General features: G+C 46.2%; 1 protein-coding gene across 1 annotated transcript in view; it reads right to left on the reverse strand.

Moving 5' to 3' along the window:
- The window catches only part of CRY1 (cryptochrome circadian regulator 1), a 59,457-nt gene extending 53,250 nt beyond the window's left edge, over nt 1-6,207 (reverse strand). Inside the window, exon 1 of the mRNA XM_090043152.1 lies at nt 5,810-6,207. Coding sequence (XP_089899278.1) covers nt 5,810-5,967 — 158 coding nt within the window. The 5' untranslated portion in view covers nt 5,968-6,207. The remainder of the gene's footprint in view (nt 1-5,809) is intronic.
- Between the last annotated feature and the right edge of the window lie 11,856 nt (nt 6,208-18,063).

Genomic DNA, 18,063 nt, shown 5'->3' on the forward strand with positions numbered 1-18,063 from the left:
ACAATCCTTTCAGTGAAATAAAATAGAAAGGACTCCAAAGATGAAGATTTGTTTTTCATTAGTGTGCTACAGGATCTTATTTTTAATACATAGGGACCTACTTAACTTGTAGTTTCTTGGATATTCCAGAAACTGCAAAATCCAGGATTGTCCACAGAATCCACAAAAATCAACAACAACAAAATAACTTAATAGAAATAAAGTGCTGGCTCCCCAGCAAGGGTCAACAACCCTCACTGTTGGGAAAGGAAGGTGCTGGCCGGCAGGGCGGCACAAAGGCAGCAGACAAGATGGCAGCTGCCCCCTTGTCCTTCTTCCCCCTTGCTTCCCTAGGCCTCTCTGTCAAATCAGCACCAAGGGGTGGGGCAGCAAAAAAGCAGCCAGCAATCAAGATGGTGGTCGCCCTCTCATCCTTCCTCCTCCTTCCCCCACCAGGGCCTCTCCACCAATCATCACTGAGGGGTGGTGCCGCCACAAAATGCCCATGAAATTGGATACATGCATGGCAAGCAAGCCATGAAAAACCTTTGTCTTGCCATGATTTAGGTAGGTCCCTATTTATGTATGTCTATCTAAAACCTGGCCTTAGGTAATGAATATATTGCAATACATTTTAAAGCTCCCAAGTTCAACCAAGTGCTCTACACTTCAAATCATTTATTCATAAGAGCCAATGAAATTACACATTGTTCTCAGTGAGAAAAACAGTATGGCAGGGAAAATTTAAAGAACACCTCAGACAGAAATCCAAGTACCCAACAAACATTTTATGCTTTAGTTTTTCTAAACAAACTCTTACTTATACAGTTTGTAAAAATTATTCTGAAACGCAATGACTTTGAAAAAGGAAAAAACCCAAACAAACCTATAGTTATATTTGGGGAAAGAAGCAGAGGTACAAAACACAATATGCAAAGACAGTCGGGGCAGACAGCCAAAAGTTTTTGAACTACAGACTAGGGAGAAAAATCACATGCCAGGATCAATATACCCCTTGTCATTTCCAGGATCAATATGCCCCCTGTCATTCAGCATCAGACAGGATGGAGTAAAACCATTTCCCACTGTTCTGAAATCGAATCTGTCATGAAATGCCAATCTGTACTCAGTATACCCTTTACCCAATGTCATTCAGTATCAGACAGTACAGACAAAAGCCATATACTAGCATTCTGAAATCAAATCTAGCATGAATTGCCAATCTGTACTCTTTGCTAAAACCATTAGGCAAACATGTTCAAAAGAACAGTTGTATGAAAAAGATTAAAACATGCTTAACCCAATCATAACCTATTCCCCCTCCCCTACAAAATGTATATGTTAAAACTTGTAACTAACCCTCTATATTTTGAGGAGAAATATCTATCATTGTTACACCCAGGATGTCGGGGGGGGCTTTTATTTTACCCAAAGTACAAAAGCAGCCAAACCAAGTTCCTCCAAACTATACACTGGTTTATTGAGGTATTATCAATCAGGCAGTATTAACAAGAGCCGATATGTACAGCAGAGAATATGCAAACATACTCGCTACTGGGTGGCAAGGTCTCAGAATCCATCCTCAGGGTTTGAGGCAACTTCCACACTTGCACACCTTTGCATGGCAGAGTTTTATGCAGTTCAGGTTCAGATTTCTGTATTCCCACCCCTTCCTCCAAGATGAGGATTTCTTGTCCAAGTCAGCAGGGGGCAGGGAAATTGAGCTATGTTCTTTCCTAATGTCACCTTATTAGCATTGGGTGCAATCAGATCACTGGCCTATGCATCCCAACTCCCTTAAAAACTATCCCTCACAATCTGTTTTGCTCAAACGATAATCATTGCAATTCAGACTGAACAGCTTCTGAGATCACAGTATCTGGGAGGAGGACTGTAGTGACACACCCAGCACAACAAAAAGGGTCGTGAGGGGGTATTCAGGACTCCTCAACATCAATCATTAGGTTTCTTCTGAAATTATGGTCCCTCTCCAAAGTGAAATGCATATCTTTTGTTGGTAAGAAAGGTTAATTAGAGCTTCATCAGCAAGAAGAATCTCTGGCTGGTAAGCTGCTATTTCTCCTAACATGTCAGTGCCAGAAACAAACATCACCACATTCCTGGTGCCAAGAGCTAAAGGCAGTTGGCAAGTTAGACCTCAAGAACATGTTACGTAACTGTCCATTTTGCATTTTCCAGCCCCATTACTCATCAGTTCTTAAACATATTTAATTGATTTTGCCAGGCTGACCCACATTTATGACAAAGTTAAAGATATGTTATCTAGAACCGGTAGGTATTAATGTTCAATAAGATGATTGTTTTGGGTATTAATGTTCAATAACACGTTAGGAGCCAACTGACAATTTGAGAGACAAGTTATCAAAAGCGGGAGTTGGACCAACAAAAGGCCCTTACATTTATTAAATAAGTCATAATTCTGGAAGAAAGGAGGTCAGCGAGTCCAATTTACCAGTTAAATATAAATAGTACCCAATGACATATATAAGAATATTAATTTGCTTAAGCATTACATAAATAACAGAGAGGGGCTCCTCCCATTCATCGAGTACATGGGTACGTACATACACACACACACAGTTTTCCAGATTTAAAAAATTAACTAAAATCAAACTAGTAACAGCAGATTTCTTATTTTATACAACTTATAATAATCTTAATGCCATTGTGTTAGCCAGACTAAAAAGACGGATGAAAGTTCACCAGTGGTATTCCTGATGTATTGCTTTCTAACCAAAGGCAACAGAAATAAACTTGAGTCACCAGTCTAGTTATTTTCAAGAAGAAAACTTGGTTACACAGCTCTGCTCAAATTAAGAACCCCCTCAACTCGAATCTAAAGTCACATTAAAGGAAAATTACATTGTAAAGTCACAGCAGAAAGCTAAATTTGACAAGAACGCATTACATGTCAGCCGTTGCGGGTACATCAGCTCTTAGTTTTCTAGAGATGGGCTTTTTATCCATACAATATCCTTGCCCACATAAACATAAGTAGAGAAAGAGGCTGTCAGCCGGTGTCCACAAAGTTCGGTTGCTCGGTTTTCAATAGCAGCTGATAAATGATAGCTATACAAACTGGAAAGACCATTTTTATAAATTTTGTGCATGCTCAATTTTTGGGAGTCTCCAAAAATGTATATGCAGATGAGGCCTAAGGCACCTGGTCTGGCTCCACCTGATAGAGTGAGAGCCCACACTAATCATGTATGACAGGCTGAGAGAGGGGGAGACAGGGATTCTGGGTGAACCGTTTGGGAATGTCTACCAGACACTTAAGGCTGGTAAAGAAACAGGAATCACTGGAAATAGAAAAGAAAGGCACAACTCAGCAGTGGGTGTCAAGTGGAAGTTGAAATGTATACAATGCAGTGGCTCACCATGAATTGAAAGAGTAGGCACTGGAGGGGACTGCACCCAATGGGCGCTACCACACATATTATTCGGAGTTGCGCTAACCTATCCTTGTGGTAGATTCCATCAGTGTGTTTACCCAAAGTGGGCCATGTGTTTTATAATCATACTCAGCATTGGCTGTGTTTAATCAACTTTTTATCTGGTTTACTGAGCATGTGCTGCTGTGAGCAACAGTTTAACGATAGACAATGTGTTTAACGAGGTTTCCTTGTAAGTGAGGTTTCTCTAGTGGCTTTTTTCCCCAAGCTGACTGGGGAAAAAAAACTGTATCTTATATTTGAGTAAATAAAATATATGGAACTCATTGTGGTAAACTAAAGTCTGTTATGAATAAAAGCAGTCTCTTGATATGAGGCTATACCTGTTACTTTAAGAAACTGGAATTTAAAAAATCCATAGTACAGAACTACAAAGTATATCACTTGGATTATGAGCATTAAAGTTTGAACTGCTTCGAAGAAAATGCTGCTCTGTATGTAGAACAAGTTCTGAAAGATCCCTGCTCTTGTTGGAAAGATGAAGGATTAGTAGAGTAGATAAGCTTCCTTAAAATAAAAAGAAGAAATGTTGCTTCTTTTTCAACATTCTCCCTTTTAGATCTCTTCAGTACAGGCATCAACTGCCCCCCCCGCTTTTTTTTTACCTCATCAAGGTTAATTTTGGTAGGTACATGTAAATATTACACACAACTTGAGAACTGTTTATTATAACATATATCAGACAACCAAAGGACATTAGCATTAGTATTAAAAAGCCTACACTTTCTTTAGCCAGGTCCACTAAGTTAACACTTGGTCCTGAGTCATGGATTCTGGTGTGTGCCGACTTCCTAGAGACTAAACCTTGCCAAGCAAAAGTATGCCACAATCTGCTTTTGCTCGGTATTATGTATATCCAAAGGCTTAACAGTGTTTGTACTACCTCAGAGTTTAGGATATGTGCAGCACTGTGAAGCCTGACTTGGCCACTGGGGCAGATTTAGAAGCAGAGGGCAACAGACAGGATGATTACAAGGCAAGGTATCACTGTCTTTTAAAAGTCTGGCAGCAATGCATGCATTTCATTCAAAGAACCAAACCGCTTATAAAGATATAAGTTTTGTAACTGAATAGGAAGCACCTGCTCAAAAAATGTCTGTAAAGTGACTGAAGCTGATCTTGCTTAGAGATTAAGGGAAGTGTCCAAAAACAACTGGTTTTAGGTCTTATAGTTAGTTTTGGCGGTGTGTTACCCATTAAAATGAAGGATCATGGGAAAGGTTTATTTTTCTACCATCAAGACTACAGACATGACCAGAGGGAGCAGAAGTTTACAACTTTCACATGTTTTTAAAAGTTAGCTTGTTAGTGACATGTTCTGATCTCTTTGGACAGAACAAGCCATATACAAGAGAAAGATATCCTTGAAGACACTAAACCCAAAAGCCTGAAGTTCTTTCAACTGTGCCACACATTTGATTTTGGGTAGGTCCCTTCACCTGTATACACTTCACTTCTGTCTTCTGTGAAGTGCAATAACATTATTACCCCATGTCTAATCCTGCAGAAGCTAGTATTTTTTAGTATTCAACCAACCTCATGCTTGGAGCCAATGCATGGACAGTGCTCCATGAGCACCAATGCATCATTAGGTTCCCCTCCTCAGGAGAGACAGGGAAAGAAAGCAAGCCAACCTTTAGAGGCAACTATAGAAGTGCAGAGGTGGCTCTCAATCTTGTTCTTCGTTTAAGACACAGACGCAGAATAAATGGAAGTAACCCTTTGTACTGCCTCTCTCCCTCACTTGAGCTTTGATCCAGCTGCCAGAGGCTGCTCCACCGACTGAGTTCTGCCCCTAGCTAGGCTCAGGAAGTGCAGAGCTGCAAGTCCCCCTCCCCTGCCAATACCAAACCCGGCCGCTGCGGGATCGCACCCGACCCGTCCACGTGCTCACTCCGTGCAAAGACTTGCGGCAGCCCCGCCCCATGCGCGACCCCACGCAGCCGGGAAGGCGATCGCGGCTCCGGCACCGAGAAGACCCCGAGCAGGCGCCGACCCGCTCCCGAGCAGCGATAGCTGCACATCTCAGAGCCCACAAGTTACTGGCGGCAGGCGGGCGGGATTTCCCCTCCCCCGCAACGTCGGTGGATCAGCAGCCGCCGACCGAGACAGAGGCACTGGCGGGCTCCTGTGCTGTGAGCGGCTGTCACGGCCCGGGGGCTGCTACCCCCCGCCAGTTCTTGGCACAACGGGCTCTGCAGTGACTCACATGTACACACACACGTACACATGCGCGCGCAGCGGGGCGATGTCATCGCCGCTCCCCAGAGCGGCGGGCCGGGCAGGAAGTGCCGCGCGGGGCCTGAGGAACAGCCATGGGGCAGGGTGTCATCTCCCCGCCCCCCCTTACTCACCGCCACCGGTTGATGCCCACGTTGGAGGACCCCGCGAACCAGGGGTCGAGGATGTAGACGCAGCGCACGGTGTCGGTGCCCTGGATGCACTCGCACAGCGCCGGGTTGTCGTGCAGCCGCAGCCCCTTGCGGAACCAGTGCACCGCGTTCACCCCCATGGCGGGCCCGGGCGGGGGTCCCCTCAGATCGGGCCGCGCATCACGCCGGCGGCGGGCGGCAGAGGCCACATTCCCTCGCAACGGCTCCTGCGCGGGGGTCGCGCGCGCAGAGTCCCGCGCCCTCCTTCAGTCGCACAACGGCCGGTAACGGGCTCGGGGCCCCTCACCTCGCCCTGTAACCGTGAGCCAGGCGCCCGATCTGCGCCAGTGGCCAAACCCCGCCCCCGCCTCCCCAATGGTTGCCGCCGCCCCATGTGATCCCCGGCCATCACGTTTCTCGAGTGTGTTTACTACCCGGAGTGGGGGGGGGGAAGGAAAGAGAAGGAGGGCGGGTGGCTCGGCGTGGCGTGGAGGGCCGGGAGCCACTTAGACGCGGGCAAACTAGCGAGGCCGCGGCCTGACCCGCCCCCGAAGCAAAGCTCCCTGGCTGGAAAGAGGAGGGAGTAGAGCGGGATGGGGAGGGGGCCGCTAGGACTCTACCCCGCCAGAAGCCCGGATGAGCACGGGGCTTCAAGGCGGCGGCACTGCTGCTTGTGCGCATGCGCTAGAGTCGCGGTGCGAGCGCACTTGTGGTTGGTTGAGAGGGGAAAGAGCGCGCGCCATGCGTATGGAATGTGGGGGGGGGGGGCTCGCACGCGTGCGCAGTCTCCCCCCTCCGCTGCGGACGTGGCGGGGTGGGCGGGGCCCACGCAGCCGCTTACATAACTGCGCGGCAGGCCCCGCCCCCAACCGGTCACAGCCCTGCGGCCGCGTGCGAGTCCGTGCGGTCCCTCTCCTGGGGGCGGGGAGGCGTGGCGATGTAATCCGCGCGCCAGACGGCCCCGTCTGCCCCCGCCCCCTTTAATCCGGACCGAGTACATCTGGTGGCGGCTGTCCCAGTTCTCGTGCCCTTCAGGGGAGGGCGGGACAACAGGGCATGACCGGGGACTAGGGCCCGGGGGCTGATGTGTTCCCACAGCCGGCGCAGGGAGGCAGGAGCGAGTTGAGCTCCGTGGTTGTCAACCTTCTTTCAGTCACAGAGCCCCTGAGAAACTATAAATGGGGGCGCAGCCCTCCTTGGAAATCTGTGCCTGCAGGGAACATATGTAGATAATTACTGATGCACTTTAAAAAATATGAATAATATCAATGACAAAAGGTATACAACATTGTGAGCGCACCCTTTTGTCCTCTGCTCTAATGAGGTGGTTGAGTTTCTTGCCAAGAAAGCATGTGAAGGTTTGTAGAGGAGGTAGATTTGATCTCTCTCAGTAGACCATAGTTGCAGGGACACAACTTCATCGGGCTTTTGGGCACACCCTTCATCGGGCTTTGGGAGACTGCTCTCTGTGCTCAGCAAAGGGGGATTGTGCCGGAAAGTTTGCCAAGAGCTTTTTTCCAACTATTTCACAAAGGATGGAGGACTGGATCCACCACCAAGGAGGAATACTCTGCTCTGGTCTGGACCTGCAGGGAGAGAACCAGGAAAGCGGCAACTGAACTCCAGTTAGCTACAAATATCAAGGACAATAAAAAGTCTTTTTTACGGGGAGCTGGAGAAAAAGCAAGGGCCCCTGCTAAACCAGATCGGACAACTGACAACCAATGCCCAGGAAAAAGCAAACTTGCTAAATAGGTACTTTGCATCAGGTTTTTCACCAGTCCCATGGGATGCCCCTGCTCACTGTGGGTCAGGGAAGCCCCAGGTGAGACAGACGTCTTGCCCTCCATCAATGCTGACCTCGTGAAGGAACACCTTGAGAGGCTGGATACCTTCAAGTCTGCCAGCCCTGACAGTTTACACCCCAGGGTACTCAAGGAACTGGCAAGCATCACAGCCCAGCCCCTGGCAGGGATCTTCGAGAACTCCTAGTGCTCTGGTGAAGTGCCCTAAGATTGGAAGAAGGCCAATGTGGTGCCTATCATCAAGAAAGGGGGGAAAGTAGATCCGGCAAACTACAGCCCATCAGCCTGACCTCTATCCCGGGGAAGGTCTTGGAAAAGATTATCAAAGAGGCCATCCCTAACAGACTGGCTGACGGCAACATCCGGGTTTGTTGTGGATAGGCCTTGCTTGACTAACCTCATTTCCTTTTATGACCAGGTGACCTATCACCTCAACAAGGGAGAAGAGATTGATGTCATATATCTTGACTTTAAAAAAGGCTTTGATCTGTTATCCCATGATCACCTCTTGGCAAAACTGGCTAACTGCGGCCTCAACCTCACCACAATCCACTAGCTGGGGAACTGGCTCAGCGGTAGGACCCAGAGGGTGGTGGTTGACGGAAGTCAATTGTTGTGGTGCGCTGTGACCAGTGGGGTCTCTCAAGGCTCTGTCCTAAGGCCTATACTATTTAACATTTTCATTAATGATTGGAGTCAGAAGCGGACTGGCCAAATTCGCCGACAACACCAAACTCTGGGGTAAAGCATCCACACCTGAAGACAGGAGGGTGATCCAGGCAGACCTTAACAGGCTCATGAAATGGGCGGACAAGAACCTGATGGTGTCTAACACTGGAAAATGCAAGGTTCTCCATCTTGGGAGGAAAAATCTGCAGCTTGCTTATAGGCTTGACAGTGCTATGCTGGTTAGCACTACAGATGAAAGGGACTTTGGGGGTCATGATTGACCACAAGATGAACATAAGCCTTCAGTGTGATGCTACAGCTAGTAAAGCGAGCAAAAAGCTGGCTTGCATCCATAGGAGTTTCTCATGCAAATCCTAGGATGTCATTCTCCCATTGTACTTGGCGTTGGTGAGGCCGCAGCTGGAGTACCGCATCCAGTTTTGGGCTCCACAATTCAAAAAGAATATGGAGAAGCTTGAGAGAGTGCAGAGGAGAGCCATGTGCATGATCAGGTCAGGAAAACAGACCTTATGATGAGAGGCTGAGAGCCATGGGGCTCTTCAGCCTGGAAAGGTGCAGGCTCAGGGGTGATCTGGTGGCCACCTACAAGTTTATCAGGAGTGCTCACCAGGATCTGGGGGAACATCTGTTCACCAGAGCACCTGAGAGGATGACTAGATTGAACGGTCACAAACTCCGCCGTGACAGATTCAGGCTGGATATAAAGAAGAACTTCTTCACTGTCCGAGCCCCCAAGGTTTGGAATAGACTGCCGCTGGAGGCAGTTCAAGTACCCACTTTGAATGCCTTCAAGATATATTTGGATATTTATCTTGCGGGGGATCCTATGATCCCTGCTGACTTCCTGCCCCTGGGGCAGAGGGCTGGACTCGATGATTCTCTGAGGTCCCTTCTAGCCCAAATGTCTATGAAAGCTAAGATATCACACCTACCCAAAGAACCTCGTCTGCCTGTGTTCTTAGACCAGGGGTAGGCAATGCTTTTTGGCTGGAGTGCCCAAAATCCAACAATGCCTACCTTGGAAAGTGCCGGAGTGCCAGCATGCCAGAAAAACAAAACAAGGGCAGGGGGTACATGGCAGGATGCCCTGCTCATGCCCCTTGCCTCCCACCCAAACCCCCTGCCCCCCAGTCCTGCTGCCCCTTGCCCCCCACCCAAAGCCCCTGACCCCCGGCCCAGGTCAGTGACTATCAGCAGCTACCCAGAACCTGGGCCAGCTGCAAACATCTGCTGCCTCTCCACTCTGGCCCCAGTTGCCTCCCAGACCTGGTCCTGGGCTCTGGGGAGGCAGCAGATCCCAGCAATGCTCCCTGCTGTGCTGCCCCCTCCGCAGCTGGGGGGCACAGAGAGCTGCCTGCTGCTACGAGCTCCCCACTGCCCTGGTCACACTTCCCCTGCAGGCGGGGGCAGCAGCAAGGGGCACAACCCTGCGTGGTGTCCACGCTGTTCCCATGCACACAGGGAAGTGTGACCCAGGCAGCGCAGAGCTCACAGCAGTAGGCAACTTCCCTCCATGGCCCTGCTGTGTGCTGCCGTTCTGGGTCGCACACGCTGTGCTCCCAGCCCTGCTGTCCTCCCCTGGACCCTCTGGAGTGCAGCGTGTGCGACCCGGAGTGGCAGTGCACAGAGGGGCCACGCAGGGAAGCTACCTGCTGCTGCAAGCTCCACACTTCCCCAGTGCGCATGGGAGCAGTGTGGACAGCACGCTGGGTTGTGCCTCTTGCTGCTGCCCCTGCCTGCAGGGGAAGAATGGCCAGGGCAATGGGGAATTTGGAGGGCAGGCAGCTTCCTGAGCCTCCTGCCATGCCGGGTTGCAACGCTGCTCTGCACAAGCGGCAGGCAGCATCACCGGCATCTGCTGGCTGCCCAGAGGCAGCAGATGTTTGCAGCTGGCCCAGGTTCTGAGTAGCTGCTGATAGCCACAGAGCCCAGGCTGCATGCAGCAGGGCTTCCATCCTCTCAGCCGGCTGCTGGGAGCACCTCAGGCCTCCTGGCTGGCAGCAGCTACCCAGAGCTGGGGCTGGCTGCAGAAGGGAGGCTGCAAACAGCTGCTGCCTCCCTGGCCCCAGCCCCAACCGTGCTGAGGAAAATGGCCTCACATGCTATGCTTGGCATGCATGCCGGGGGTTGCTGACCCCTGCCTTAGACCAACAACCGTGGTAGGACAGGTGACCATTTGTCCTAGCTTGCTTTCAACATCCCATTTGTTTTGGGATTTCATTTTTATTGATGCTACAGCTGAAAACCCACTTTCACATAAGTACTGGTGGTGAACGGCATCAAGACTTTAATGGCCTTATCCGTCAGATCAGGGTACTCCTTGTTTATTGTTAATGAGACTTGGGCAAGAGGTTGTTGTCTGAATTCAAGTTTCAGTCCCCCCCCCCACAGGAAAACTGGAGTAATTGTTTGTCCTTTTACAGAACCTAGAGTTGCTGTCTGCTATCAAGAAGTTACATAATCCACTCATTCTCATTGCCCATTTCAGGAAAGTACTGGCAAAACTGAGATTGCAGTAGCAGCAAGTGTTCCTTGATTTTTCACATCACCTCCAGTGTCAACTCATTTTTAGCCAAAAAAGCTGTCAAGGGCTTCAAGAGCATCAAAGTTGTTTTCTCTTACTTGAGAGACCCAGAGTTGAAGCTTCTCGAGCACACAAATTTTCATGAACCGAAGGTCACTTCACTGGATGCTGTGACAAGATGTGCACAAAGCAGAGGATAAGGACAGAGAAATCAGAATACAAAAGACAAGGGGTAGAGGAGTGAGAGTCATCCCAGCCAGCATCCACCAATGCACCTGGCTAGTGCCCCCTTGGTTACCTGAAGCTTAACTGGCATGGGTACTCTTTCCCCGCCTTCATGCTTGAGACACCCATGATTGACTTTGATGATGTACGCATTCCTTATTTCTGTAACATTTGTGAGGTATCAGAGTCCCTTGAAACCATGTTCACATATTGCAAATAAGCATAAATCCATGGGATGCTTCTCTTCACCTCAGGCCTCATTTTTATGGTAAGAGGTAAAACAAAATCAAAGGGATCTGAAATAGAACCTTGGTGCCACAAAAGGTGTGAGGATGAAAAGAATCTGTGAATTGAAATAGGTCATATTGCAAGAAGTGCCCTGTACAAGCTGTGCTTAATCATAGCGCTTAATGCACTTGAGTATTACTTATTATATTGACTCAGCTTTCATTGCAAAACAGGAAGTTCTTTTTGAATGTAACAAACTAAAAGTGCCCACCTTTTATTAAAACTAGAGTTACAGGCAAAACTTGTAAAAAAAAAAAAGCCTTGGGTATTCTGCAATGTTCTCTAAGGGGATGTTTAATGCGTTGGTGTTTTTTTTAGGGTGTAATTACAAGAGACAGACTTTGAACAGCATTTGAGGACTATGTATCTGAGAAATTGCTTGATGAATTTCAAACACAAATAAGAGATTGGATAACATACAAAAAAGATATACTGAAATTGTGTATTCACCTTCTATACAAAAACAAGAAGGAAGTCAGTCAAATTAGGAAATGACAGACTCAAGACTGATAAAAAGACGTATTTCATGCCAAGATGAACATGGGCCAGCAGAGTGAGGATGCAGTCAGGAAGGCCAACCATACCCTGTCATACATCCACAGATGCATCTCAAGCAGGTCCAGGGAGGTGATAGTCCCCCTCTATGTAGCACTAGCCAGACCTCAGCTGGAGTACTGCATCCAGTTCTGGGCGCTGCACTTCAGGAGGGATGTGGACAACATGGAGAGGGTCCAGAGGAGGGCCACACGTATGAGCAGGGGGCAGCAGGGCAGGCCCTACGAGGAGAAGCTACGGGACCTGAAGCTGTTCAGCCTCCACAAGAGAAGGCTTAAGGGGGATCTAGTGGCCTGTTACAAACTAGTCAGAGGGGACTAGCAGGCACTGGGGAAGTCCCTGTTCCCCCAAGCACTACCAGGAGTGACCAGGAATAATGGTCACAAGCTGGCAGAGGATAAATTCAGATTAGACTTCAGGAGGCGCTACTGCACTGTCACGGTGGCTAGGAACTGGAACCAATTTCCAAGTGAATTGGTGCTGGCTCCTACCCTGGGGGTCTTTAAGACAAGGCTTGACAAACACTTTGCTGGGGTCGTTTGACCCCAGTACTCTTTCCTGCTACGGCAGGGGGTCAAACTTAATGATCTGCTCAGGTCCCTTCCAACCCTACTAACTATGAAACTATGTGCTGCAAGTTATGCATTATAGCAGAGCTGTACAGGATAACTGAACCAAGAGCTGCAAAATGGGTTAGACATTTATATGGATACAAAAATATGCAGAATTTATACCAAATAAAATGAAAATCACAGGTTTTAAAAAGGATATAAACCCTTGGCTTTAGGACTAAGCCAATTTATTACTATTGGGGATTGAAAAGAAACTTCTGTTGGGGTCAGATTATACCTTAACTGACAACTGCAGGCTTTCTTGCATCCTCTTGCATCCAGTTTGGCCTTTGTCCATGACAAAAATATTGGACTAAATAGCAAACTGATCTGATCCAGTGTGGTACTTCATATTCTAAGAACTGCAGTTTATGTAGTTTTGAAAGCCTGAAGAAGTGCGTTTGTTTCCAACACCTTGTAAAGAACAATTTTTCCAACTATTTAGTTGGTCTAATAAAATATATCACATTTATCTAAAGAACCTTGTCTGCCTATGTCTGGATACAAACACAGCTATAACTAACCCCATCTTCTTTTATGCATTTAAAACTTTTCTATGGGTTTTGCTCCTTTCCTTAAACAAAGGTGGACAACAGGAAGTATATGCATTTTACAAATAGAAATAATTAGGCAAGAATATCCTGCCTCTGCTTGTTTCCCAAAAAGAAATGACCTCACACCTTACTATTCCTGTCTCCTTTTTAAAAACTGTTTAAAAAGCTGATAATTATACATGTTTTCTATATTGAATTTCTTTGTTTTTCTTTAAGTAAAAAGCACGTGCATGCACACAAAGGCCGTGTGTACATGAGATGCTACTGGGCCATGGTTACTGCACATCTTTTAATACACTGCACATTTATTAGTACTTATATAAACAAGTACTAATAAATGTGCAGCGACCCAACTTTACTGTGCAGTAGTACCAATGAATACTGTTTTTATGATGCTACTGTGCAGTAGCCTAATACTATTGTGCAGTCAGAATCTTGTGTAGACATGCCCATGGAGTGCCTGGCTGCAGTTTAGGAGTGGATGCAAACTGAGGCTAAATCCAGACAAAACAATAGTAGTGGCAAACTCCGTGACTTGAGGGCAATAGGAGCATCCATCACTGATGAGATTCAGCCTCCCTCTGTCACTCAGATTAACAACCTATGGCTCCTGGACCTTCAGGTTGCAGCAGTGGCTAGGAGCACTTCTCGCCAGCTACATGTAGTGACAAGACTTTCATTTTTGCATCTGGCCATCATCCATGTCTTTGTAGCCTCAAGGCTAGACTACTGCAGTGTACTCTAGGTGAGACTGTTGTCAATAATCATCTGGAAGCTGAAGCTTGTGCACAATGCAGCAACCAGCCTTCTGATGGAGATGGGCCACCACAGGCCCATTGCTCCAGTACTCCAAGGTCTGCATTGGCTTCCAGTTTTCTGGACAGTTTTAAGCAGTGGCATTGACCTATAAGTAAGGACCTACCTAAATCATGTTAGAAGTGCGCTGTGCAGCTGCTCCTTTACTCTTGTTCTTTTTGCCACATACCCCCCTGCCTCTGGTTGGTGGAGGGGCCCTGGCAGCCCCGCTGCTTGCTGCTGATCAGCCAGAAGGCAAAAACTGCAGTATATTTAAAACCATGGTTTTTGCCTCCCAGCCAATCAGCAGCAAGCAGCAGGGCCATTGGGCCCCTCCACCAATCAGCGGTGGGGGAGGTCCAACAAAAGAGCAAGATTAAAGGAGTGGCTGTGCAGCACACCTCTGCTGCGATTTAGGTAGGTCCCTACCTGGTGTATCATTTGGGAAGTTTTTTTCTATATGTTATTGCTAACTGCATTGATAAATTATTTTGCCTTTTAGTGTAAACTACCCTTGAGCCTTTCTTTGGGACAGGCAGCATGAAACACTTATATTTCATGTAATGAAATATTATTAACAAGCAAGCCACAGGACACAGCCATAATTAAAGCCCTTTAATACTTGGTGCTATACAAGTTATTTCTGACTCCCCGTGCCTAAGCAGTAGTCATGGGTCCAGGTCTCTTCTCAATTAAGTCTATGAAAGTTTTGCTCTGGATTTTAATAAGGGCATAAATGGTTCTAAGACTTTCAAGAGCTAGCTCCAAATATCTTACCCCTTAGAAGAGCTGTTACAGTCGATGTGTACTACTTTTGCTGCAGTACAAACTGATGTATTTGGGCCATTGTGAGTCAGACATCAGTTCTTTGGTTAACACAAAGTAATCAATTTGTTCTTTTTTTAAGGAGATGTAGAACACTGGAGGGAACTTGGAAATAAGGTGGCAACCTACATTTCAAGGAAATGAAGTACAACCATTCAAAAATAAATCTCACTTAGGTACCTGAATGATCCCACTTGTCACTCTGGATATTGTATTGGAGCCAATGGAAGAATACAGCTTACCTTGAAGGAAGCAATACAGCTTATTCTGAAGACAAGTGCAGAATACAAAAGCCTCTTTATATTTCTGTAAGATTACTACTGAAAACATATTTATCTGATCAAATGCTTCTCAATACCTCTTTACTGTACATATACATGTAAGTTACAGGACATTTACCACTAAATAGAGGATGCTCCAAAATACAGGATAAGCGGTCATTCTTATTGGGAATGTTGAGTTGAATTTTAAATAACTTTCTTATGCAAGTTCATATTTTCATAACCAAATTACAACACTAAAGACTATAGGTTATCTACCTGTGTAGTACTCAGCAGCAACTGCAGATTTAAGTGTGCTCAAATCCCACTCAATTCTTTCTTAATTCCAGACAGTATTCGTTAGTTTAAAAAAGCAGACGTAATGTAGAAATCATATTAGATTAAATGTCAGTCCTCAATAGATGAGCTACACCTCATACTGAATTAGTAAAAATATAGAACTAAGGACGTGGTACAAACAAACCCTACAAAATGCTTTTCCATTGTAAATGTTTCATGAAAACATTTTTTTTCTCTTTACTTCAGTCCTACACAGCTTATACACAGCTTGATCCCAATAAAAATCAGTGGAGCCTAAATTGCTAAATTCCTTGGCATATTTTGGAAGTGTATTCCAACTGACAGAAAGAACCTGCCATCTCACTGTATCTAAACTTCCAACATCTCTAAGAAGAGGGCAGAGGGAGCCTGGCAGCAATTCGTCTTCAAGTTGTCAGTCATATCTATAGATCCCAACAGCTCCTCACTCCTCGAATTTATTATTGGATTACAGAGACCAGAGAACAGGGTCTGAGAAGAAATACAGGTATTGTGAAAGTGCGAGCAACAAAAGAAAAATCACAGCTTACAGTCTTTTATTAAAAACAGGAAAAAAAAGGGGTGTCTAGAACTTTGCTCCCCTGCCCTACTGTTGCCAAGCATGCTATTCATAATCAGGATTGTGGTTAAGCGCTATTGAAACATCCATCATTTTTCCATGCTAGAACATAAGTGTGGAAGTTGAACAGACACTGTGGAACACTTATTTTTCTGTAAGAGCTCTTAATTTCACACGAGCCCCAGAAACGTTTACATCTGAATGGCCACAGGGAGTGTTCCCAAAGAAATAGCATTGATTTTTAACAGTGCGACTATGAAAGGCAAAGTCACTTGACAAAGAAAGATTGCTACCATAGGTCTAGAAAAAATAAGTTGTTGTCCTAAGAGATGGTTTATACTACAGATTAGCTATGAAGTAGAGGAGGCTATCCTGTCACAGTGATGACAACACGCTGTTAAGCCAACAGCTGTTTATTTGAACCTGATCCCTTCACAAGGGAATGAAAACAATGACAACACGGGTTACAACTTCCAAAAGGAAGTCCTAAATGATGGCACAGTAACAAAGGCGCTGTAGAGACAGGTGTACTTCAGGACTTTATTAGAGTTATTGCTCAAAGTCTGTTCCCCAAAAGTGGATGCAGGGGATACTTTGATGCTGGAAGGTTGGCCAATACCTAACTGAAGCTGGCAGATATAATTGTTGCCCTTCTTTCAGGATAATGTAATCAAGGTACTTAAAAGATCCAGAGAGCTAAAATAATAGGAGTCACCACTTAAAGCCCAGACACATGGCATGGCTTGAACATAAGCTGAGCCATGTGGCCCAGGGGGTTCTCTGGAGAGTGACAGATAGCAAACCAGACTAGGGCATTGATTGGTGGAGCTCTGCTCCTCTATATACAGAGAGAGAAGACAAAGACATAACGAAGTAAAGAAGCCTCAAACAAGGCCAGACAGACCTGGTAGCAAAACCTTGAGGAGGAAAAAAAATAAAGAGGCCGAGAGCACACTGCTGGGGGGGAAAGTACTGTTTGAAAGAACCTTGGACCCATCAGCCACACAACTGGGACTTCTGCTGTGTTTAGGGCATCAGACCTTTCAATCTTGTTTATTAGCAAATAATGTGCATCACATATTATTGACTCCAGCATCAATTTCTCTACCTAAGGGAAACAACCTAAAACTGGCTAATGGATTGGATCAAAAAGAGTAAGTGTAGCAGGATGCCTGGTCTGAGAAGGGATGATTGATGAGGTTTTTGGTTCCTGTTCTCATGATGGATAGGAGCTTTGGGATTGAATATATAATGTGACATCTTTGGGTCTTTTGACCAAAGAAGAACATTAGGGGTGGGATGGGGAAAGGGAGGAAATCATGGCCTTTATAATCTTTTATAGGGCCGGGAATTGTAGACAGTGAGCCATATTCAGCAGCAAACAGGTTGGATATATTTATGAGAAGTTATTTGTGGAACTTCCTTGAATAACCTCATTTTTAAAACATTTGTTTATTGAATAACCACACTATTATAATCTTTTGAAATAATGGATGTTGCTTGATTTATAACTTCAATTTAATCTTAATGGGTTTAATGAGATTCTCAGCCAAACAGCCCTCAGTGACTCAACTATGAATATTTCTTATTCCTAGCAGTAGGAAAGATTATTTTATTAGGCGAGAGAAATACGAACCCAAGCAATTCTTCATCAGCCAAAAATACCATCTTCTGTCCTCAATTGGAGTGAAGATGATAAATCAGCACATAAACACTAGCTTACCAAATTCATATCTAATGCTACAGAGTGACTCTCTGTTTACTGCAAGCTCCAGTAAATTAAAGCATAGGGACTTAGCAGCGTTTTACTACCAACTGTGAGCTCTATAGAGCCAGAAATTCTCTTTCCTTGCATGCACTGATGGTAATCAAGACTAATTTCAAAATCAATGGAGTTACATCAGTGTAAAATGGAGATGATGCAGAGTCCAGCCCAGGCCTACACTGCCCCAGGTGTAGCACTGACCACACTCCTCAAATCTCCTCCCACGCACAGGTCATGTCTGGGGGACTCCTTGGGGGACAGCCCCTCCGGGTGCTCTACAGCCTGGGTCAAGGAGCTGGTGACAACGTTGCTGGGACACTGGGCGAGGCCTAGGTCACAGGGGCCCCAGTTGATCTCTCCCCAAGTAACTAGACCTGCTCCCTTGATCTGGCCCCAAAGGGTCCTGCACCCACTAAGTATTAGTGCCAGATTTATTTCCTC

Source organism: Crocodylus siamensis, chromosome 4 (assembly GCF_052110815.1).
Source record: "Crocodylus siamensis isolate JL-2025a chromosome 4, ASM5211081v1, whole genome shotgun sequence".
Lineage (NCBI taxonomy): Eukaryota > Metazoa > Chordata > Crocodylia > Crocodylidae > Crocodylus > Crocodylus siamensis.